The sequence below is a fragment of the Epinephelus fuscoguttatus genome, linkage group LG9, assembly GCF_011397635.1.
Source record: "Epinephelus fuscoguttatus linkage group LG9, E.fuscoguttatus.final_Chr_v1".
Taxonomy (NCBI): domain Eukaryota; kingdom Metazoa; phylum Chordata; class Actinopteri; order Perciformes; family Serranidae; genus Epinephelus; species Epinephelus fuscoguttatus.
The window spans coordinates 3815712-3830500 of record NC_064760.1 but is presented as its reverse complement, the minus strand read 5'-3'; the positions used below and the strand labels follow the sequence as shown (position 1 = coordinate 3830500).

Genomic DNA, 14789 nt, shown 5'->3' with positions numbered 1-14789 from the left:
CAAAGAAGTGCATGTTAACTGACCCTTAGCTAAGCCCCGCCCCCTTGTAATGGTCCACGAAGCTTTCGTAGTTGCCTCTTTTTGTATCATTTTGTCATATGGATCACTGAAATTTATTATGTTGACCTGTTCTGTACGAGATCTATTGCACATCTGTCCGTCCTGGAAGAGGGATCCCTCCTCAGTTGCTCTTCCTGAGGTTTCTACCATTTTTTTTTACCATTAAAGGTTTTTTTTTGGGAGTTTTTCCGTATCAGCTGTGAGGGTCTAACCCCTAACCCTAAAAGAACAGAGGGATGTCGTATGCTGTAAAGCCCTCTGAGGCAAAACGTGATTTGTGATATTGGGCTTTATAAATAAAATTGAATTGAGCTAGCATGGACAAGGAAATAAAAACTCTTTAGAGAATTTAGGTGTCATTTCCTTCACATAGAGAGTCGAGGACGGATGGGAAGCATTACAGATAAATGAAATTAAATAAAATATAAAAAATATAAAACTTGGGTTTGGGTTTAAAGAGGTAAAGCCACTGATAATGTTGTCACTTTTTATGACTTTACTGCATATTTTAAATTTAAATTTTCAGTAAACAAACAGCATGTTGATGGGGAGTTAGGTGTGATGGTGAGAGGGAGAAGGATAGAGGGAGAGGAGGATGGGGATAAAGAGGGGGATGGATAGAGGGAGAATGATAGAGGTGGAGGAGGTAGAAGGGGAGGAAGGGGAAATGGGGAGGAGGTGGGAGGAGGATACATATAAATATAGACAGTGCAGGCAGTGCAGTTGCACTGAGGCCTGTGAGGTGGGGGGCCCATACAGAGAGTCAGCCCTCGAACATGTGATGGATGGAGAACGGGCCCTTATGAGTGATTGTTACCTTGGAAATATGGCTGTGTTCAGAGATGAACTCTCATTATTTGTTTTTGTAAAAAAGTTCATAACATCTTTAACAAATTATTTGTTTATTCCAAATAAATTATAATAATCTACGAATGACGTGAATGGAATTACTTGTAAATAGGTTGCACTGCAAAACTAATAAAATCCAGTAGGTGGCGGTGATACAACACATATAGAAGTCAACCGCCTTAAAATTCCACGAGGAAGAAGAAGGGGGCGGAAGTGACGCGCATTTCCCGAGGCGCGTTGTTCGTCGCATCGTCGTGTCGGAGTTTTCACTTTGTTGCATTTTGATATTTTCTGGAGATAAAACATGTACGATCAGGACGAAGGTGAGCTGCTGTCTGTCTACACCTGGAGAAACTTTACCAACACACAGACCGATTAAACTTTATTAACACAACGCCAGTTTACCTCCGTAACCCGTTAGCTCCGTGCTAATGTTAGCCTCTGGTCTCAAAACAGAATACACACATGCTAACACCGGTTAGCTCACATTAACGCCCGAAACCTTTAATAAAACACTCAGGTTAACACCAGTTGGCTCACGTTTACATCTGAAACATTAAATAACACACATGCTAACACCTGTTAGCTCACAATAACGTCTGAAACAGTTAATGAAATCAAATGCTAATCTTAATCTCATTTGATTTGTGAATCTTGTCTGATCGGTATGCTAACAGCAGTTAAAGGTATTAGCGCAGTGTTTTGTTTCATCTAACAGGCTCATTTAGATGCTATTGTAATTACTATTGGTACAGAACCTAATTAAAGTTCACACCATCGTTGTGTGTTTGTGATAGACACGCAATGATCTTTCAGTACAAAGGCCAAAACTACGGTAAAATGTATTTAAAGCCCCCAAATCAATATATATAGCTACATCAACCTTGGAGACTAAGATGACTGCATAAGGGTAACATTTATCTAGTAGTTATTTAATATTCAGTGTATATATTTATAAGTTTAACTAATGATCCCTCTGGTTTCTTCAGGCTTCAGTCTTTATCAGGATACTCCAACAAGCAGCATTATCAAATCATCTGATCAGCACTGATTGATCCAAATTAATCAATAAAAATACAGTGAAAATAAAACATGAATACATTAAAATAAAAACATAGTCTGAGTTGATGGGTCTGCCTACATAAAGGCCTATTGATAGGTGACAATATATATTGTTAAGAGAAAATGTATATTGACTGGCAATGCTATATTTTTTATGTTTGTGTGTTTTTCAGATAACCAGTATGACGAGGACGATGATGAAATCACTCCAGATTTGTGGCAGGAAGCATGCTGGATCGTCATCAGGTAAGCTCACCTGGACCTCACCTCACATGTGTTCATGTGCCGTAGAGACTCGGTTTAGTTAAAAGTAGAGAACCCTGATTATAGTTTTATTCAATGAGAGTCTAAAAACAACCCAGAAATCTGAAACTGCCGATGTTTGTTGGAGCTTTACACTGAAGAGACTCTGATTTCTTAAACTTCTGAATAGTTTTGAATATTAGTGAATCTGACATTTACCTTTCTGTTCAGAACATTTTCTCTTTGACTATTAGAGAAATGCCCAACAAATAAACAAACAGAAGAAGAGATTTTCTTTCAGATAACGTTGGTTTTATTGTCAGAGGTTTTTGTAGCGTCTGTTATTGTGTCCAGGTCATTTATGATGGTATCTTAAAAAAATCTATTTAAAAACTCTGGATTATAATCTTGAGTACTGTGTTATTCATGTACGAAGAACAGAGCCCGGTTACTCTCAGCTCTTATTTTGATAAAAATAACAGTTTCACTTTTGTCTTAAAGTCCTTTTTTTGATGGGACTGTCTTTCTCTTCAGTTCTTATTTTGACTACACTCCTTTTGGCTCCTCCAGCTCTTATTTTGAAGAGACTGTCTTTTACTCTCAGTGCTCTTATTTTGACGAGACTCTCCTTTTCTTTTCCAGCTCTTATTTTGACGAGAAGGGTCTGGTGCGGCAGCAGCTGGATTCATTTGATGAGTTCATCCAGATGTCGGTTCAGAGGATTGTGGAGGACGCTCCGCCCATCGACCTGCAGGCTGAAGCCCAGCACACCTCAGGAGAGGTGGAGGAGCCGGTAAGGAGCGGGGACTGGAGACCTGTACCAGGACCTGGTTTAGGAGGTTTAGAAATATAAAGTGTTTAGACTTTGTATAGCTGCAATCTTCACTTGTTATCTCATTAACACACTCTCTCTCTCCGGAGTAACACAATGCATTTAAAAATTAAATTTAAAAAAGGCTCCAGTGACATCACTCTTTGACTGTTTCAGCCTCGTTACCTGCTGAAGTTCGAACAGATCTACCTGTCCAAGCCCACCCACTGGGAGAGAGACGGAGCGCCATCTCCCATGATGCCCAACGAAGCTCGACTGCGGAACCTCACGTAAGTCTTACCTGTCTTGCCTGCTCTCCCCTGGTCTTGCCTGTTGTCATCTATTCTCACCTGGTCTGTGTGACTGTGTCCCCACCCAGGTACTCGGCCCCTCTGTACGTTGACATCACAAAGACCATCATAAAGGAGGGCGAGGACCAGCTGCAGACTCAGCACCAGAAGACCTTCATTGGTAAAATTCCCATCATGCTTCGCTCCACCTACTGTCTGCTGAGCGGCCTGACAGACAGAGACTTGTGTGAGCTCAACGAGTGTCCGCTTGACCCCGGAGGTTATTTCATCATCAACGGCTCCGAGAAGGTACGCTGTGACATCGTGACGGACCATGTGACATCATTGAGAGTCAATATGTGGTGTGCCCTATCAAAATCAGTTTGTGGTCATTGTTTTTTCCAACATGGACATTTTCAGCTGCTGTTCTTCTTCTTTGAGTTAGCTGCTAACTGGTGGTTCACACACATAACACGTCAAAACGTCACACCTGTGCTGCCCATGATCCCGTCCTGCTGGTTGTCCTGTTTATACAGACCTTGTTTCAGTGCAACTCAGAGGCAAGACAATTCTGGCCCCCCATTCTGTGATCGTAGCTTATATACACCACAGCTAGGTGGCATAACGGTGTGAATTTCCCGTCTTAAAGAGGCAGTGTAAAAGGGGTGTACCGTTTGCACCGTCAGCAGTGTTAGCACAGCTCGTGGTGCTGACACAGTTGATTTGATTTCCATTTTGATCTCTTTTAACTCATTGACTAATCTTCCAAAAGTCCACATTAAAAATACTGAAGCATACAATGATTGATAATCAATTTAACACACAATTGTATACACACACACACACACACACACACACACACACAGAAACTACATACATAAGCACATGTACTACAGACTTATTTTCTGTAGGTCTAATATGTGTCGATGCGTGACCTTTTGTTTACCATCATGTACGTCTCATCATTTTCTTCCCGCGTTCCGTCTTTTCCTCCATGGATGCCACCTAGCTGGTATAATGTTAGAATAGAGTTTGAATCTTTCCACACCACACATGGGAGGCCTAGAGCGTAGACTTGTGACTTGGAGCACCATCTTGCACATTGGCCTGAAGTTTTTCTGATCAGACTGGTTCCCCTCCTGGTTTTCAGGTGCTGATCGCTCAGGAAAAGATGGCCACCAACACAGTGTATGTGTTTGCCAAGAAGGACTCAAAGTACGCCTACACTGGTGAGTGTCGGTCCTGTTTGGAGAACTCGTCCCGTCCCACCAGCACCATCTGGGTCAGCATGATGGCCAGAGGAGGACAGGTGAGTCCTGATGTTCACCTGCATACAGGACTGATTATAAAATGAATTTATATTACCATTGTCTTTTTATACACGTTACTGAGAGATGGATTATTTATTGATTCTCTCAGGGTGTGAAGAAGAGCGCCATTGGTCAGAGGATTGTGTCCACGCTGCCATACATCAGACAGGAAGTTCCTATCATCATCGTGTTCCGAGCGCTGGGCTTCGTGTCAGACAGAGACATCCTGGAACACATCATCTACGACTTCGACGACCCAGAGATGATGGAGATGGTCAGTCTGATTATCAGTTATTGATCATCATTAACAGGGAACATGGTGAACGTACTGAAAGACAATTTACAGGTAGAATCATTGTTAGCTCCACCACCCAGGCTGTGATTTCACCAGTGATGCCACTGTGTTTCCAGGTGAAGCCGTCTCTGGACGAAGCGTTTGTGATCCAGGAGCAGAACGTGGCGTTGAACTTTATCGGCTCCAGAGGAGCGAAACCCGGAGTGACGAAGGAACGGAGAATTAAATACGCAAAAGAAGTTCTGCAGAAAGAGATGCTGCCGCACGTCGGAGTCAGCGACTTCTGTGAGACCAAGAAAGCTTACTTCTTAGGGTGAGTCCCACCTGTCACACACCTGCAGTCTCATTTATAAAACAGTATGTAGGATCCATACTTAAAGTGTACGTACAGACAAAAGCTGAAAATGGTGTGCGCCAAAACATATTCCTATTAATAAATGTGCGTACACCTGACAGTGTGCAGTTTCCCTTCATAAATCCCAAATCATCGTTGAATTGTCCGCACGTGGATCAGCCTCATATCCGTCCTCTACACGCCCACATTCTACCATAAATGATTTATGCAAAGTCTCCTCATAAATGTCGCTCTGGCATTTGAGCGTGCCTGCCGCGTGTCCACACTGAAAAACAGTGAATTTGAGGGTGCAAAGAAAGTGGCATGTGTACGGCCCCTTAGTCAGCATCGGCGAAGGCTCGCTTTCGGAGGGTTTTATAACTGACTTTCACTCCTCACTAGTTGGTTTGGGACGGCGCTCGATGTGGTGGACCCTCTGCGTGAACACGGAAGCTGAGTGGGAGTTGGTAGGGAGAGACATCTGTGTGTAATGCTGTGTATAACAGTGTGTATTTCTGTGTGCTCAGGTACATGGTCCACAGGTTGCTGCTGGCTGCTCTCGGCAGACGTGAGCTGGACGACAGAGATCACTACGGCAACAAGAGACTGGACCTGGCCGGGCCTCTGTTGGCTTTCCTCTTCAGAGGGTGGGGCTTCTTTCATGCATCACGTCTGACCTCTGACCATCACTCATTCACCTTTAACAATAGGAACACTTTAACGCATACAGAAACATATTTTAAAGTAAATGTACTGCAGGTTTAAGTTTAACCAGGTTTTAATTCTGTAAATGAAAATAAATGATGAAACTCTTTCTGTGTTCAGCATGTTTAAGAACCTGCTGAAGGAGATCAGGATTTACGCTCAGAAGTTTATCGACAGAGGAAAAGACTTCAATCTGGAGCTCGCCATTAAAACCCGAATCATCTCAGACGGCCTCAAGTACTCACTGGCCACTGGAAACTGGGGCGACGTGAAGAAGGCTCACCAGGCCCGAGCTGGAGTGTCACAGGTGAGAACACCTGCCTCCATCTGAAACCTGTAAAGGAGTGTGATGTCAGATCAACATGTTTGTGTGTCATGAGCTCAGTGTAGCTGGAAGGACAAAGTTTGCACATGTATCCTCATCGAAACATCTTCCTGTTCTTCTTGTAGGTGTTGAACCGTCTGACATTCGCATCCACTCTGTCCCATCTTCGACGAGTCAACTCTCCAATCGGCAGAGATGGCAAACTGGCAAAACCCCGACAGCTGCACAACACACTGTGGGGGATGGTGTGTCCGGCCGAGACGCCAGAGGTAAAGAAAACACAAATCCTGAGAAACTGAAAACACACAGCCCCCCCTCCAAAGTATCTGAAAATACAAATAATCTGAGGAAGAGGAGGAATTTAAGTGATTAAAACTTGAACTCCACCTCAGCTGTGTTCATTGACCATTGGTAATATTGATCAGTTCACTGGTTAACAAACAGCGGCTGTGTTTCAGGGTCACGCTGTGGGTCTGGTGAAGAACTTGGCCCTCATGGCCTACATCTCTGTGGGCTCTCAGCCGTCTCCCATCCTGGAGTTTTTGGAGGAGTGGAGTATGGAGAACCTGGAGGAGATCTCGCCTGCCGCCATAGCAGAGTCAGTCACTTCAGCTTGATTTCAGATTTCACAGCAGCACTCTCTTTAGATTAGTTTGTTTTATTTTTTACGTCCATCTATCTGAGAGATTCTTTTCTGCAGTAGTTAAGCTCATTCTTCCTGCAGTGTCTTGAACTCACCTGTAGATGGCAGCATCACTTTGTGTCTGTCAGAGCAAAAGCAGGAAGCTCAACCAAACCCCCAGAACATAAAAAGACTTTATCATGAACTACTGCACAGTGTTAAATGGATCTTCATTATCAAAAAATTAACCTTAAATTTAAACCGACACGGTGCTTAAACTCTCTGTGACTTTACATGTGATAACTATTTGATTTATTTGTGTTTAAATGTTTCAGTGCCACTAAGATCTTTGTCAACGGCTGCTGGGTTGGAATCCACAAAGATCCTGAACAGCTGATGAACACACTGAGGAAACTCCGCAGACAGATGGACATCATCGTGTCTGAGGTAAACAAAACCATTTTTTCGAAAGGAAAACTGCAGAGTCCACACTAACAAACAGTGACATCAATCTTACAATCACCAGTTGTGTCCTTGAATATCTCAGCTCATGACTCCAGCTGGTTCTGTGAATGTTTCAGGTGTCAATGATCAGAGACATCAGAGAACGTGAGATCAGAATCTACACAGACGCTGGACGAATCTGCCGACCGCTGCTGATCGTCGAGAAACAGAAGCTGCTGCTGAAGAGGCGACACATTGACCAGCTGAAGGAAAGAGAGTACAACAACTACAGGTGAGAGAGTACAGGTTACAACAACCGTTTATTGAGTGTTCTTGCAGACTTTGATGATTTTGTAGAGATCTTCTTGTAGAGTTTTCAGATTGTTCTGATGAAAATATTTGGCTGTTACCATAGCTTTGTGGATAAAAATAAAACCTATGGAACCAAACAAAAACACAACTCTCAGCTCCCTGATGAGCCACAGAAACAGAAGAGAAGTGGAGCAGATATAAAAGGCAGAGAACGCCCCACAAGACCTCTCAGGTTACCAGCTGGTCAGCATGGACAAAGCTTCAAACAGGCTAAACAGAGCTGTGTCACTAGTTCGTCAAGAAGGCAGAATTTCACCAGAAACAAACAGCTCAGTGGCCAAAGGCAGTGAACGCTGGTCTCAGGGGATGATATACTGTTTCACTGACATTATGATGGATGTAGGTCAGGTATGAGTGATCTAGAGGGGCGTGACAGACCAGTAACACTGTCAAAGAGAATAACACTCTTCCAAATTGAGGTCAGAGGAAAAGTCAGTGGGCGTAACGATCCTGTACAGTTTGCCAGTTGTTCCTGTAAACTTTCCCAGTTGTTCCCAAAAATGTGTATCTTGTTCCCGAAGAGTTTGTGGACTTCTCCAGTAAAGTTTCTGTCACAGTAAAGTTGTTGTTTGTGGTGATCAGCTGGCAGGACTTGGTGGCGAGCGGCGTGGTGGAATACATCGACACCCTGGAGGAAGAGACGGTGATGCTTGCCATGACCCCTGATGACCTCCAGGAGAAGGGTGTGGCTTACTGCTCCACCTACACACACTGTGAGATCCACCCGTCCATGATCCTCGGAGTCTGTGCTTCTATCATCCCCTTCCCCGATCACAACCAGGTACAAAAAATCTAAAACATGCCTCTTTATGACTCCACGCCATCGATAGCTGTCAGTGATCGTTACACCACTTTTGGTGTTTTTGTTGTTGTTTAGTCTCCCAGGAACACGTATCAGTCTGCTATGGGTAAACAGGCCATGGGTGTCTACATCACCAACTTCCATGTACGAATGGACACGCTGGCCCACGTGTTGTACTATCCTCAGAAACCGCTGGTCACCACCCGATCCATGGAGTACCTGCGCTTCAGAGAGCTGCCTGCAGGTAACACACACCTGCACAGTCAGACTGATAATGTATACAGCTGGACAGAAAACACTGCAGGCTCGCTAGATGAGTTCAGAAAAACCCAAATAAATTGAGTAAGTTTCATGTGTCGTAATACAGGTAAAAAACTGTGATGCTCTTCACATGTTTAGATGTAGAAGATGAGCCCATTATTTATTCTCTTAACTCTCAGGTGAGGCTCAATACTTGCCTGAAACCAGGTGAGATGGTTTTTGACCTGTTGACCTGTAACTGAAAGTTTCTTCTTGTTCTTCAGGAATCAACTCCATCGTGGCGATTGCCTCGTACACTGGATACAACCAGGAGGACTCTGTAATCATGAACAGGTCGGCCGTGGACCGAGGCTTCTTCAGGTCAGTTACTAACTTCTACACCCGAGTGTTTGTTACTGGTCTAACCTGTGTATGTTTCGGTCTGTTTTCTTCTTTAAGGCTGTTGTTTTTTCACCCGCAGGTCTGTGTTCTATCGATCCTACAAAGAGCAGGAATCTAAGAAAGGTTTTGATCAAGAGGAGATCTTCGAGAAGCCGACACGTGAAACCTGTCAGGGTAAGAACTGATTAAAACACCTGTCATTCCCCTCAGGTGTATAAGCAGTCGTAGTTGGGGAGAAATCACAGATTGAGAACAATCTAAAATCTTCCTCAGGTATGAGACACGCCATCTACGACAAGCTGGATGATGACGGGCTCATCGCACCCGGTGTTCGTGTCTCCGGTGAGGACGTGATCATCGGAAAGACTGTAACGCTGCCAGAAAATGATGACGAGCTGGACAGCACCAACCGACGCTACACAAAGAGAGACTGCAGCACCTTCCTTAGAACCAGTGAGACTGGCATTGTGGACCAGGTGATGGTGACTCTGAACCAGGAGGGCTACAAGTTCTGCAAGATCAGGGTGAGAGAGACAATCTGATTGGTCAAATTTAGAATGTGATCAAACCAACATGACAGCACAACTTCCTACACCGCCGTTTCCGTGGCAACGGTGTAACTTTCAGACCTGATTAAAAAAACCAAAATGAACCGCTTTGCTGTTAATTTTGTTTTGAATCAACTTTCTTTTATGAGTATAATTTATGGTGCCGTTAGATTTCTGCTACACCGCCCCACTAAACACCACCGCCGTTTTTTTTCTGACGAGTTTCCTGTTTCCTGCAGGTTCGCTCGGTCCGGATTCCTCAGATCGGAGACAAGTTCGCCAGCCGACACGGACAGAAAGGAACCTGTGGAATCCAGTACAGACAGGAGGTAAACAGGAAGTTAACAGACAGGAGGCAAACAGGAAGTCAATAGGCAGGAAATAAACAGGAAGTCTTCAGACAGGAGGTAAACAGGAAGGCTCGTGTATGTGGACGATACAGTCATCGTAAGTGCTCAATCTTAGGCAACGGGACTCGCTTGAGTCTCTTGAAGGCGAAACGTCTTCAAGAAACTCAAGTGAGTCCCGCTGGAGCACTCATGTACTCAGTCATGTACTCTTATGGAAAAACAGCCATTGCAGTTACAGACAAATTGTCGAATGGCCTTGAGGGAATGGCCCGCTGGCTCAAAAACCTGTATTTGACAGTAGTGTTGTCACATTACCAAAATTATGACTTTATGTATTTATTAATATTCTTCATTATGATGGCACTGTGCAAAGTTTTGGTTTACTGGTCCATCTACGTCCCAACCCTCACCTATGGTCATGAGCTCTGGGTAGTTACCGAAAGAATGAAATCACGGATACAAGCGACCGAAATGAGTTTCCTCTGTGGGGCGTCTGGGCTCAGCCTTAGAGATAGGGGGAGGAGCTCAGAGTGGAGCTGCTGCTTCATGTGGAAAGGGGTCGGTTGAGGTGGTTCGGGCATCTGATTAGGATGTTCCCCAGACGCCTCATGTTAGAGGTTTTCTGGGTACATCCAACTGGTAGGAGGCCCCGGGGCAGACCAAGAACATGCCAGAAGAATTATATATCTCGTCTGGCGTGGGAATGCTTTGGGGTCCCCCAGGAGGAGCTGGAAAGTGTTGCTGGAAGGAGGGATGTCTGGAATACTTCGCTCAGCCTGGATGGATGGATGGATGGATGGATGGATGGAATATTCTTCATCAACCTGCAGTTTAATTCTCTGTCTTTATATCTGTAAAGTTTGAAAATGTTGCTGCTGAACACTGATCACTTTTGGATGTTTTGTGTTATAGGACATGCCGTTCACCTGTGAAGGAATCACACCTGACATCATCATCAACCCGCACGCCATCCCGTCCAGAATGACAGTTGGCCATCTTATCGAGTGTCTGCAGGGCAAGGTAGCAATCAAAAATCATATATTGATAGTAGTCAGTAACTAAGAGTCTAAAGACGTATAGAGGGCATTGCCTCAATTTTAGTGATGCTGAGAGAATAGTAAGTAATTACTGAATTTCACTCATTTTAAGTTGTTTTGTATAAAAGTTTCTTGTGATGTTATTTAGTCCTGATCACAAGCTAATCAGTTATTAGCAAATGGAAATTGTCAGGATATCCTAATAATCAATCATTTTAGCACAATGTTAATTATAAAAGTAGAAAGTATATAAATATGAATAGTTTGAGTTTAACAGAGTCAAAACTTCAGGTTCTTTCTGCGGCTGATGATTTAGTCACATTGTTAAACACATTTGTCTGTCTTGTTTCAGGTCTCTGCAAACAAAGGTGAGATCGGTGACGCCACGCCATTTAACGACGCCGTCAACGTGCAGAAAGTGTCAAACCTGCTGTCTGAATATGGCTACCACCTGAGAGGAAATGAGGTCACACACACTTTTTATTTCCTGAGATACATGAACCCTGCGTCCATGTTGGAGTGTGTGATATTAGTGTGACGTTAGTGTGATGTCAGTTAATTGTTCTATGAACAGGTTCTGTATAACGGGTTCACGGGGAGGAAGCTGACATCACAAATCTTCATCGGCCCGACTTATTATCAGCGTCTGAAGCATATGGTGGACGACAAGATCCACTCAAGGGCCCGGGGCCCCGTCCAGATCCTCAACAGACAGCCAATGGAAGGTCGATCACGGTGAGGAAGATGGCTGTCTACCTGTCTGTGTGTGTGTGTGTGTGTGTGTGTGTGTGTGTGTGTGTGACCTATCCTTCTGTCTCACCTGTCTGTCTGTCTGTCTGTCTCTCAGTGATGGCGGCCTGCGTTTCGGAGAGATGGAGCGTGACTGTCAGATCGCTCACGGAGCAGCTCAGTTCCTCAGAGAACGTCTGTTCGAGGCATCTGATCCGTACCAAGTTCACGTGTGCAACCTCTGTGGACTGATGGCCATTGCCAACACACGGACGCACACGTATGAGTGTCGAGGCTGCCGCAACAAGACACAGGTAAACATGATCAATAACCAGTCCCAATAAGACACAGGTAAACATGATCAATAACCAGCCCCAATAAGACACAGGTAAACATGATCAATAACCAGTCCCAATAAGACACAGGTAAACATGATCAATAACCAGCCCCAATAAGACACAGGTAAACATGATCAATAACCAGCCCCAATAAGACACAGGTAAACATGATCAATAACCAGCCCCAATAAGACACAGGTAAACATGATCAATAACCAGTCCCAATAAGACACAGGTAAACATGATCAATAACCAGCCCCAATAAGACACAGGTAAACATGATCAATAACCATATTATTATTGTCTGTCTGTCCATCAGATCTCTCTGGTCCGGATGCCGTACGCCTGTAAGCTTCTCTTCCAGGAGTTGATGTCGATGAGTATTGCTCCTCGTATGATGACATCATAGAGCGGCTCAGCCAATCATGGGCCTCCCTGCGGACTTTAAATGTGACATCAGCAGCAGGAAGTTGAAGTATTAAGTTTTAACAGTTTCATGTCGTCCCAATTTGTTTTTGTAAAAGTAGAATAAATCTGAGTTTCTTCTTATGATGATGATTCTGTGTTCTCATTGGTTTACAAATGTCAGGTGATCAAATGATTTGACTTTATTTGTCAGGTTGTCGTTACTTTGACTAAACTACTCAGTGTCAGTGGTATTATGTTTTTGGGTTGTTCGTCCCTCCTTCCATCTCATTCTCGTGGGCGTGTTGTCTCAAGAACATCTTGAGGGAATGTCTTCAAATTTGGCACAAACGTTCACCTGGACTCAACGATGAATGGATTCATCAAAGGTCACTGTGACCTTGCGTCCGTCTCAGTCTTGTTAATCAAATATCTCAAGAACAGCGTGAGGGAGTTTCTTCAAATTAGGCACAAACATCCACTTTGAGTCAAGAATGACTGATTAGAATGTGGTGGTCATACGCCAAAGGTTAAGGTCACTGTGACCTCATCCGTTGCATTTCTCATCAACAGGATATGTCAAGAACACCTTAAAGGAATTTTCTAAATCTGACACAAGTGGTCACTTGGACTCAACGATGAATTGATTCGTTTTTGTGGTCAAAGGTCAAGGTCACTGTGACCTTACATCCGTCTCAGTCTTCTGAATGCATTATGTCAAAGATATCCTTGGGGAAATTTCTTCAAATTTAGCACAAACGTCCACTTGGATTCAAGAATGAACTGATCAGAATTGGTCTAAGGTCAAGGACACTGTGACCCCACAAAATATGTTTTTAAACGTAACTATGAAGTAATGTTTGCTTGTGTGGACCCCAGGAGGAGTAGTTGCTACCTTGGTTGTGACTAATGGGGATCCAAATAAATAAACATAACAAAAATAAATTCTTACGCTAATTATGACAAAACTTCACACAAATATCAAACAGGATAGAATAATGAAGTGATGACATTTTGAATCCAAAAGGTCAAAGGTCAACTTAACGGTGACATCATAATGTTGTGCATAGAACACTTTTCTGTCCATTATTCAGCTTCATATCTCAGGAACAGAAGGGGAGACATTTGGTCAGATGCTGAACTGGTGACTCTAATCTTGAAACTGTGCTGATTGTGTAGATCTTGCGACTGTGACGACTAAAACCCAGTCAAAAGGGAGACACTTAATAAACACCATCGTGGTGCCTGTAATCTGTGACACAAAGAAAGACTCAAAATGTGGGACAGGGGTCAAAGGTCAGACAGGGAAGTCGTGGGAAAGTCAGAGCCTATAAATTCTAATTATAAACCACCTTCGTAGAAAGAGTTCAAGGAATGTAAGGAAGTGTGGGTTGAACCCGTTGCTAAGGGACTGTTTGTTATTTATGTGTGTGTGTGTGTGTGTGTGTGTGTGTGTGTGTGTGTGTGTGTGGGTTCCCTCAGAAATATAATCAAACTCACTTTATTCTACATATCTCGTTTTAAATTTGGCCAAAAATGAGCATGCACGACAAGAGTGAAAAATGCAGGCTTTTGTTAACTCCAGGATTTCTTCTTCAGCTCTTGGACGAAGGGTCGTGCATTTTCCATCAGTCACTCAGGGAGGCTCAAGGAGAAATATTTGTAGCTTCAGGGAGGGTCAAAATAATTAAAAGCAAAGTCGCACCCCGGCCACCCTCCACCTCTGGTAAAGAACAGTTGCTAAGCAACACATTTTTGTGTCACAGCTCATGCTGGTGTGTTGAGAACAGTTGAAACTGTCTTTATGGAGCATTTTACCACCGAGTTTGTATCGAGTTGCCGTCACTTGTCTCTTAACAGCAGCAGCCCATTCCTGTTGTAGTTTATAGTCTGTAGTATCTATGTAGCACTGTTTACTTCCTGTGATTCTATAGAGAAAGTCAAACTGAAGCAGCCTAACGCTGATATGTTTTATTTTCCCGTCTTTACAACCACACCAACGCACAACAGCAGGGTAAGATGGAGGAAGATGTCCCCACCCTCTTAATTCCTCTCCTAACCAATACATGGCACTAAATATATGTAAATCTACTCTCGACACACGTAGTGAACGGCTCCGCTGTAGTGAACTGTGACATTTCATCTGAACTGCTGCATTCTTGAGATTTATTCTGCTGCAACAGTTTTAGGGTGAACTGGTCTAATTTTTTCTCACT

At 43.6% G+C, this 14789-nt stretch overlaps 1 protein-coding gene across 1 annotated transcript; it reads left to right on the top strand.

The window, feature by feature from the left end:
• Window positions 1-1102: 1102 nt before the first annotated feature.
• polr2b (RNA polymerase II subunit B) lies at window positions 1103-12717 on the top strand. The gene is made up of 25 exons (XM_049586416.1): window positions 1103-1232; window positions 2145-2217; window positions 2857-3007; window positions 3203-3315; window positions 3405-3624; window positions 4466-4624; window positions 4735-4899; window positions 5037-5233; window positions 5782-5901; window positions 6080-6266; window positions 6410-6553; window positions 6743-6882; window positions 7242-7353; window positions 7488-7642; window positions 8305-8503; window positions 8600-8768; window positions 9049-9145; window positions 9246-9340; window positions 9440-9690; window positions 9954-10043; window positions 10977-11084; window positions 11454-11567; window positions 11676-11836; window positions 11949-12144; window positions 12488-12717. The coding sequence occupies exons 1-25, from the start codon at window positions 1214-1216 to the stop codon at window positions 12575-12577; spliced, it is 3525 nt and encodes a 1174-aa protein (XP_049442373.1). The 5' UTR covers window positions 1103-1213; the 3' UTR covers window positions 12578-12717.
• The last annotated feature ends 2072 nt before the right edge of the window (window positions 12718-14789 follow it).

Excerpts from the sequence above, each read along its gene's own strand:
- polr2b (XM_049586416.1), top strand. Across the intron at positions 4,625-4,734 it reads TGATGGCCAGAGGAGGACAG|GGTGTGAAGAAGAGCGCCAT; the intron begins GTGAGTCCTGAT and ends TGATTCTCTCAG. Across the intron at positions 10,044-10,976 it reads GAATCCAGTACAGACAGGAG|GACATGCCGTTCACCTGTGA; the intron begins GTAAACAGGAAG and ends TTTGTGTTATAG.